Source organism: Scardinius erythrophthalmus, assembly GCF_964197995.2.
Source record: "Scardinius erythrophthalmus genome assembly, chromosome: 20".
Taxonomy (NCBI): domain Eukaryota; kingdom Metazoa; phylum Chordata; class Actinopteri; order Cypriniformes; family Leuciscidae; genus Scardinius; species Scardinius erythrophthalmus.
The window spans coordinates 29016917-29027286 of NC_138240.1; the positions used below are offsets into that span (position 1 = coordinate 29016917).

At 36.6% G+C, this 10370-nt stretch overlaps 1 protein-coding gene across 1 annotated transcript; it reads left to right on the top strand.

Annotated features, from left to right (window-relative positions):
* Nucleotides 1-6793: 6793 nt before the first annotated feature.
* Nucleotides 6794-10079, top strand: LOC308681025 (taste receptor type 1 member 1-like; the record flags this gene model as incomplete). Its single annotated transcript, XM_081349547.1, has 5 exons — nucleotides 6794-6883; nucleotides 6966-7718; nucleotides 7831-8043; nucleotides 8129-8249; nucleotides 9139-10079. 5 exons carry the CDS (start codon nucleotides 6794-6796, stop codon nucleotides 10077-10079), a joined length of 2118 nt encoding a protein of 705 aa, XP_081205673.1.
* Between the last annotated feature and the right edge of the window lie 291 nt (nucleotides 10080-10370).

A 10370-nucleotide genomic window follows, 5' to 3' on the forward strand; every position in this document is an offset into this window, starting at 1 on the left:
CAATTCCAGAATACTCCTCAAAAAGTTCAAACATATTTTCTGCATATGTCTCAAACGATTCTTCAGTACTCTGTTTCCGATTGAGAATCAATTCCCATCCAACAGCACTACAACCACGCAGCTCGCGAATGCATTGTTTTAGTCTATTCAAGATTTCACTCTCAGGCTCATTTTGATGCATTGACTGCACAATGGTGCCTGTCATCAAAACCGGTGGTATCTTATAGATCAGAACATCTGGAATTGAGCTGATAACAATTTGCCAAATATCTTTTGGTTCGAGCTGAAATGCATGTTTTAGATTAACAATGCGTCTCCACCATGGTTCGAATGGCCCTTTCAAAGGGAATGGTCCGATCTCTGCTTTAAACAAGCTACATTCAGTTACTGTTAAAGGACGCCGAATGGTTGACTCTGTGCCGTTTGGGTGCTGTACCACCTTAAGGGCTGAAACAGGCACTCTTTTCATAACTTTATCACATGCTTCATCTGTCTGAAAAGATACAAGATTATTAGAGCAGGCTGCCTCATCTAAGAAGTGTGCATTTTTAGCCCAATCGCTGTTAAGCTTTTTGGGAGACTTGCTTTTAGCATTTAGCTTAGCCTTAAGATCTGCAATGGTGTCTTTGTGATTTTTACACTTTTTAGTCAGGGCTAACAGCTCAGATAGTAAATTATCTAGCTGTGTTTGAAGATCTTGAATCTTTTCCTCAGACTTTTGTGCCTCTGCATTTTTAGAATGCACTTCTTCACATTTAGCATCCATAAGCGAAGATAGAAATTTTGTTGACTCATTTAGCCGTTTATAACTTATGAAGTTTAAAGCCTCAATTATTTCACCATGTTTTGATTTCTTCTGTTTACTGCCCACTGTTCTCCACCAAGTGAAAATTTCATTGTCAATAGCATCCCTGTTAAGACCTTTTCTACTGAGTTTGTACAGTGTAGGCTCTACCTTTTCAGCCCATAATGTAAACAGGACATGATCAGCACACATGATTTCACAATAATGGGACTACTTAGATTATTCTGATACTTCTAATCTCTGTTTTTATACAATTCATGGCATGGACGTTTAGCCTTTAGCATTAACGTTAGCCTTGAGCGTTTTGAAAACAACATGGACAATAGCATTTAGCATTAGCCTTGGGCGCAGCATGGCTTAGCATTGACAATAGCATTTAGCCTTGATATTTGAGTTTTAGCCTGTAAATCATATCATCCTGTTTTCCCAAAAATGTATTTTCATAAACAATGCATCAATCTGCCTTTTTATTTATAAAATCACATGTTTTCCGATCGTTTACAAACTTAAGATTTTTCTTTCTCTGTTTTCTGTTAGTTTGCTCATTATTTTCACATGTTGCTGGTTAGTTTTAAGCCCATACAACAATGGCCGGAAAACATGCGGCTGATTTTTAAAACTTTTAGGCTTTACATTTTCAGCTCTTCATCGAGTTACTAATTATTTGGAAGATGTTATTCTCACTTTAGGTTTCGTTTCTTGTTGCTTAGGCAAAACAAGGCGATCTTTAAAATCTAATACACAAGGTTTTTCATTCTTCATCTTGCTGCCGCATCACGTTTCTAAACAAAGCAAGGCTTTAATTCCGACCCGTAAACAATGCAAACATTTCTTCAACACTTCTATAAAGGGCAGAAAAAGTTTACTTACCACAACCGCGGAAGAAAGAGAAGATGTTCAAACCTCTTGTTGTTTTTAAAATCCCAATACTTGCTGGAAAGGACGTTTCTCATGAAACTGTTTTGATCTGTTTTGAGATCACGTCTCGAGGTCACCACTTTGTAAGGCCCGTGAAATTGGTCCAATGGAGGTTTTCCAATAACACAGGGAAGGTCTCACGTGCTCTGTCCTTTCCTCATGCGAAGTATTGGTTTGGTTAAATTTGTAATACATTAATCATATGTATTCTCTCGTAATTTCATCTGACTCCATAAATGAAAGGGTTTTAATGATATCTGTGGATCATTAATCATTAGTGAATGTTTGACTATTCCTTTTAACCATTAAATGAACAATGTCAAAATCAGTTAGAATAATCACATGTAACAATTTAATATTTCAGATATTAGAGATCAATTCCACAATCAATTCTATTACCTAGTACATGGTTATACATTGGTTACACCAAATAATCTTACCCAGTTTGCATCTGAGATAGAGAGAGAAAAAGGGAAAGAGAGAGAGAGAGAGAAAGAGAGAGAGAGAAAGAGAGAGAGAGAAAGAGAAAGAGAGAAAGAGAGAGAGAGAAAGAAAGAGACCACCTATTCCATTCGTGACCAGCAAAGAAGCGCCCAGATAGCTCACGCACACCTTCCTTTATCCTGTTTGCCCAGGTGATATGGGGGATGGGGAAAACCACCCTCAAATGGCATAACCAGTTTCTCTAAACTTCTATAAACCTTATTACCTTTTATTTTATCTATCTGGATATGAGATATCTGTACCACTCACTTTGAGACATTTCAAATGACACCAAAAACATAACAGTCAATGATAAACATTCACATTAAACCATATTCTTGTGTGAGTTCTTAGTATTTTGCGGAAGTGAGGTCGTATGGGGGAGGTCAAATGGTAATTAGCCCTTTGTCTCAGACCAGGGCCTCAACCTGTATTTTCAGTCTTACAAAGTGAAACAGCGCTGCGTTACCTCACAAGTTTAATTTGTCTAATAAACTGACCTGTGAGTTGTAATTCTGCACTTGCGTGTAGTTTGGTGGAATGTAGGTTAATGTCCATATTCCTTTTATTTCCGCGGGACTCGCGTCGCGTGTGGAGCTGATAGCTGTCTCTTAGCAATCCCGAACTGCTTCATATCACAGTCATGATAAAAGCATCAATGTATTCAGTCATCCATAAACATTATTAGATCGGTCGGCTTGACGTTGACGACAAGATCCATAATTCTTAGCAAATGTTGCGTCATCAAACTACGCCTTTGTTATTGTAAAGAGGTTAGCGACCCCTAGCGGTGAAAAATTCCATACTGTACATTTAACACAACTACAAGCCAAGTATACTTTGAATACTTAATTATACTTTTAAGTATATTTCGATCAAAAGATTGAATACAAGTACAGGCCAAATAATAAACTTGGACTTTTCTCTCAGTATAAGTCAAGCAGAGGTGTCAAAAGTATTCACATTCATTACTCAGGTAGAAGTATAGATACTAGGGTTTAAAAAGACTTCTGTAGAAGTTGAAGTATCAACTCAAGCTTTTTACTCAAGTAAAAGTATAAAAAATAATTATGTCAAAACTACTTAAAGTATAAAAGTAAAAGTAATGTAAGGAAAAAAATCTCTCTCTCTCTCTCTCGGAGGACTTTTGGCGCTGCGCACAAACAAATGTGACTACAGCCTCTCACAAGTTAGAAAGACACCACAACGCCAATCAGTTTAGCGATGTGTATTCAGGAGGCGGGAGTTTTTTTTTACGACGACAAGCCGAAATTAAATAGGAGTAACGAGGCTATTTTTAAAATGTAAGGAGTAGAAAGTACAGATAATTGCGTCAAAATGTAAGGAGTAGAAGTAAAAAGTCGTCTGAAAAATAATTACTCCAGTAAAGTATAGATACCCCAAATTTCTACTTAAGTAAGGTAACGAAGTATTTGTACTTCGTTACTTGACACCTCTGAAGTCAAGTACACTTAAGTGTAATTGTAAGTATATTTCTGAGAAGTAGCCTACATAAAGTATATTTCTGAGAAGTATATAAAATGTAGACTGAACTTTCAGTATATAAGTATACTTATACTTTCTTATTTTTAGTTTAAAAGAAGTATACTAATAGAACACTTGAATAAACTTATTTTTCGTAAGGGTACAGCACTTATTTAATTTCATGTTCACAACACGGTCTCAACCGCTGTTGTCTGCCTATCGACCACACTGCCTAGTACTGTGCAGCCATCTTAGCTTGCCATGTGTGGAGGACAGAGCTGTTGAAAAACAGGGTTACGACACTCCCATAGACTTCCATTGGATCTTTGGAATGCAGAAGTAACGCGTGTCGTGGAGCAGCCGATAGTTCCAAACACTGATAGTTCCAGCACTGAACCCCATTCATTTTCAGTGTTTCCGAATTACGCTCGCTGGTGAGTTGACGAAATTACTGTATTTTTGACATTTGAACGCATTAGCCGTCCTTTAATGAATCTAGTCAGTAGTTGCAATTTATGTAGCCAACTTTAGTTAATGTTTATTGGAAGATAATAGTTAATTGCAGCTAGCTTACATGACCAACACTTCATTAACGTTAGCTACCAGACAGAAATGTGTAAATTCAATACTGATGTTGCACTATATTGTATTCAGAGGGTTTTTTTTTGTCAACCCTATTTACATACATGAGGTGGTCAGAATATTAGAAATACATCTGGATATACACTCACCTAAAGGATTATTAGGAACACTTGTTCAATTTCTCATTAATGCAATTATCTAATCAACCAATCACATGGCAGTTGCTTCAATGCATTTAGGGGTGTTGTCCTGGTCAAGACAATCTCCTGAACTCCAAACTGAATGTCAGAATGGGAAAGAAAGGTGATTTAAGCAATTTTGAGCGTGGCATGGTTGTTGGTGCCAGACGGGCTGGTCTGAGTATTTCACAATCTGCTCAGTTACTGGGATTTTCATGCACAACTATTTCTAGGGTTTACAAAGAATGGTGTGAAAAGGGAAAAACATCCAGTATGCGGCAGTCCTGTGGGCGAAAATGCCTTGTTGATGCTAGAGGTCAGAGGAGAATGGGCCGACTGATTCAAGCTGATAGAAGAGCAACTTTGACTGAAATAACCACTCGTTACAACTGAGGTATGCACCAAAGCATTTGTGAAGCCACAACACGCACAACCTTGAGGCGGATGGGCTACAACAGCAGAAGACCCCACCGGGTACCACTCATCTCCACTACAAATAGGAAAAAGAGGCTACAATTTGCACAAGCTCACCAAAATTGGACAGTTGAAGACTGGAAAAATGTTGCCTGGTCTGATGAGTCTCGATTTCTGTTGAGACATTCAGATGGTAGAGTCAGAATTTGGCGTAAACAGAATGAGAACATGGATCCATCATGCCTTGTTACCACTGTGCAGGCTGGTGGTGGTGGTGTAATGGTGTGGGGGATGTTTTCTTGGCACACTTTAGGCCCCTTAGTGCCAATTGGGCATCGTTTAAATGCCACGGCCTACCTGAGCATTGTTTCTGACCATGTCCATCCCTTTATGACCACCATGTACCCATCCTCTGATGGCTACTTCCAGCAGGATAATGCACCATGTCACAAAGCTCGAATCATTTCAAATTGGTTTCTTGAACATGACAATGAGTTCACTGTACTAAAATGGCCCCCACAGTCACCAGATCTCAACCCAATAGAGCATCTTTGGGATGTGGTGGAACGGGAGCTTCGTGCCCTGGATGTGCATCCCACAAATCTCCATCAACTGCAAGATGCTATCCTATCAATATGGGCCAACATTTCTAAAGAATGCTTTCAGCACCTTGTTGAATCAATGCCACGTGGAATTAAGGCAGTTCTGAAGGCGAAAGGGGGTCAAACACAGTATTAGTATGGTGTTCCTAATAATCCTTTAGGTGAGTGTAAAGCCAATAAGTACAGCAGCACCCCCACAAATAAGACCTCAATGCCAAAAACGTGTAAATACGTGTAAGCAATGAGCAAAATAATCATCCAGCTTCTTCCATAATGTTGTTGTGTAATAATAACAATTTGAATAACAATAGTGGTTTGTGTGTATATATACTGTATATATATATATATATTTGTTCTCATTTAATTTCAAATTATGTACAGGAGCACAGAGTCAAAATAACAGAAATCATGACAAATGTCCAAATAGGTATGGACCTAACTGTAGGTGTGTACTCTCACTTCTGTAATCTCAACATCATGAAAATGTTTAGGAAACATAGGCTTTCAATGTGTATTTAATCTGTCCTTCAATGTATTAACTTTAACACCGTTTCCTCTTTCTTTACCACTACCAGTTCTTTCCAACAGCAACAGGCTTTTTTCAAGACCCGGTCTCCTCTGGGGCCTATGACACGGTCTGCTTCTGGCTATTCTCACCTAAAAATCCAAGTAACTATAGCATTACTTATAGTGTGGAGTTTGAATGCTTTTGCTATTAAATGTATGGCTAAGCATTTGACTGATTCTCGATTCACCGATAGGTCGATAGGTCTCCAGATCATCCTACAGCTTCGGTGGCAGAATGTATTGGCTATTGTGAACACTTGTATTCCTTTTCTGGCCTACTTTCTGCCATCTTTCTCTCCCTGTAGAAGTCGAACGAGTTTCTTTGAAGACAGAACATTCACAGAGAACTTACCTACCCTCTACCTAGATATAATATATAATTGAATGTTTTGTTGAATGCAATTGTTTGCCTTGTATATTTTTTACTGTTGACCAAACTTCTTTCTTGACTTAAACTGAGCAGATTTTATTGATATTCACTTGTTGTGCAGGTTTATGTGAATGTATTTTAACATAACATAACATTAGGATGTTAGTAATTATGACCACAGAAGCACAAGAAAAATATATACAGTAAATACTGTAAATGTATTATACCTTATGGGAGCAGTCCCCCTTCCCTCCAAAATTAAACACACAAAAATTGTATTCAATTAAAAGGGCTTTATTGACAAAAAAAAAGTCAAGAACAATGTGTTTGTGTATGTGTATGTGTATATACACTACTAGTCAAAAGTTTTGGATCGGTAAGATTTTGAATGTTTCATAAAATCTGTAAACAATGCTCGAATTTTACTATTGCAACTATTACTATTGCACCACTGATCACAATGGACCTTATACCATTGGTAAATTATGTTTTTCATTCCCCTTTTAATTTTTGTAAAGAAATACTACAACACATAATACTGTTATCCACTTCTTTTAAAGGTGAATTATGGAGCTTCCAGCTATGTATTAAGTAATAAACTTCAGTACCCCTCTTTTCTAAGAACAGCGCCCAGCAACAAAGACCTGATTGAAATGATTATTCGCATCATACAATGGTTTGGTTGGAACTGGGTTGCCTTTCTTGGTGGCCAAGACGATTACAGTGAAGACGGCCTAAGTCTATTTAACAAGTATATATGCAATACTAGAATTTGTTTAGCCTATCAAGAGGCTCTAAGTCAACGGACAAATTACAGTCTAACACTTAAAAAGATTGATATGCTTAACATCAATGTCATTGTTGTTTTCGCTCTGCCACAATATGCAAGCAACATTATCAAAGCAGCCATAGAGAACAACATCCAAAACAAAGTATGGATTGCAAGTGAAGCATGGTCTATGAATCAACAACTTCCAAGAGAGCCAGGAATTGGGAAAATTGGAACAGTTATTGGCATTACAGAAAGATTGTTGTCTTTGCCCGGATTTAATGAATTCATCTATAAAGATAGGGGAACAATTGATGTTGGCCATAATGATAGTGCTGATAGTGATGTCAAGAGTAATAGTAAGACATGTAATCAAGATTGTGATTGCTGCACAATGTTGTCCGCAGAGGAGATTATAAATGAAAATCCCACATTCTCATATGCCATCTATGCCGCCATATATTCCATAGCTCATGCATTACATAAGGTTTTGCAGTGTGACATGAATGAATGCAGCAAAAACACAACAGTTAAGCCATACATGGTGAGTAAATGTATCATAAGATGATAATGACATTTTTAAGGAAAAGTAATAGTCATTCTTATAGCAGCATTCATCAAATGAATGGGGACATTTTTACCACACTTTACAACAGCTTCTAGAACAAATCAAAAAGTTGGACTTCCCACTTAACGGCCGTCAGGTGAAATATGATGAAAATGGTGATCCAGCTGTCAGTTTTGCAGTCATACGCTGGAATACTGAAACAAATCCTCCACGATTTGATATGGTTGGCATATATGATACATATCCAGAAATTACTTTTACTATCAACAACTCAATCTTGTCCTGGCATAACAATGGTTCAGTAAGTTATCTTTTTGGTGAGTACTTATCAAAACATTTACCTGACTTAGCTTAATTTTAATAACAAATTTTCTTATTCCATAAAGGTTCCTTTCTCAAACTGTTCTGTTGAGTGCAAGGAAGGATTTTGGAGGGAACCTGATGGATATCATAGTTGCTGTTTTCTGTGTAAAAAATGTCCACGTAACAGCTATGTGAATTATTCCCGTGAGTACTTTAAACGATGAATGAAAAAACCTTGGCATTTCAGGTTCTTCAGTCCACTTTATTTTAATAGGGAAATAAAATGAAACATTTGCACATTTAGTTGTTATAGCAAAAAAAATTTAAAAAAAATAAAAATTTGTTTAAAACAATTATTTGATCTTAAATTAGTCTGTAGATTACAGTTAATAATATAAAAATAAAATAATATAATAATAAAATAATTTAAAAGTAGGCTACATTTAATTAATGGAGTATTAATGGAGTATGTATTAATGAATTAATACATTTAATTTAATGAAATCATTAAATAACCGCTCCATTATAACATTTTAACCACATGGTCTAAATGTAACTGTTCATATTTTTTACCTTACAAATTTAAAACAATTACTGTCTACAAATCTACTATTAAAAACTGTATAGCTACTGTCTATATAAACACTCTTAATAGCAAACATGAAGTAAATTCACAAATGACAATAATAAAAAATAAAAAAAGACAACTTCAAATAAATCTCACTAATGTTGATATTCAAATGAAATGTCAAAATTATTAGCCACTCTAAAATGTGTTGAGATTACCTAAGTTCAAGAAGAAAAAATAGGGACAGCATACCCCATCTTCTTCTTTTGTGCTGTCTCCCAATGTTATGCAGAGCTCTAATGTGGTTTACTGGTGTTCCATTCTTCATTCCACACCATACCGTCTGTAATGATTACATTGTTTGAACGAACCACATCCTTTTTTGCCTGCAAGGTTACCAAACTGGCATTTGAATCTGTGAATAAATTTTCCACAGATATTTCCCACCATCATGCATTGTAAAATCACTTTCTATTTGACCTTGATCACAAAAGTATGTTTTCATATGGTTTTACTGTTTCTCAGGGGATCCCTATACATGTTTTCCATGTCCAGAGAGTGAATGGTCTGATGAGGGCAGTGCGACATGTAAGACACGTTCTGTTGTCTATCTTCAATTCACAGAAATCTCCTCCATCGCTGTCATGGTTTCTGCCACATGTCTAATTAATCTCCTTTTTGCCATATTGCCTTTTTGCCTTTTCACCTATAATTACAACACACCAGTGGTGAGGTCTGCTGGTGGTAGCATGTGTATCCTGATGTTAACATGTTTGATAATGTCTAGCATAAGTGTGTTCTTTTTCTTTGGAAACCCCACATCTGTACACTGCCTCCTCAGAAATGTAATATTTGCATTTTTCTTCACTGTTTTTCTCTCCTGTATGGCTGTCCGTTCCTTTCAAAATGTTTGTATCTTCAAAATGGCTGCCAAGTTCCCACCCGTGCACAGCCTTTGGGTAAAGTACAATGGACAGTGGCTCTTTGTTGGATTTTTTTCTGTCATTCATTTAATTTCTTGTGTGCTGTGGATGACTGTCTCAGCTCCCAAAACTTTCAGAGACTCATTCACTTTTAAAGACCAGATTATACTCACCTGTGAAATAGGGAACACTATTACTATTTGCATTGTTATGTTTATAGGTTGGTTTCTTGGTTGCCTGTGTCTCTTATTTTCTTACATGGGAAGAGATCTGCCAAAAGATTACAATGAAGCGAAATCAATAACTTTCAGTCTCATTTTGTACATTGTGAGCTGGATTGTGTACTTCACAGCATACCTCATTCTCAAAAGCCAATACATTCAGCTTGTTAATGCAATGGTCCAGATATCTAGTATATACGGAATTGTCTTCAGCTATTTCATACCAAAATCGTACATTATAATATTTCAACCACAAAAGAACACTCCTGCATACTTTCAAGCATCTATTCAGAATTACACGCAGACCATTAGTAGGTCTTAGACTACAACAAAGCACAGTAAACACAGATGCCTCCTTTTAGTTAGTTTTCCTTTTAAGACATTTTCTGTAAAAGGCTTTTATACTCATTATACTGTGTCTTTAGATCCATTAGTAGTTCCCAATATTATTATCATTTGTTTGTGTTGTTATATCTGCTTGTATTGGTGCTGTATTTATGTTTTGTTAAGTAAAAAGCTATCCCTTGATAAGGCAAAATGTTATAAAACACTTTACCGGCCAGCAAACATTTAACTTCATCATTCATCCTAAATGGTAAAATAGGCCCATCTA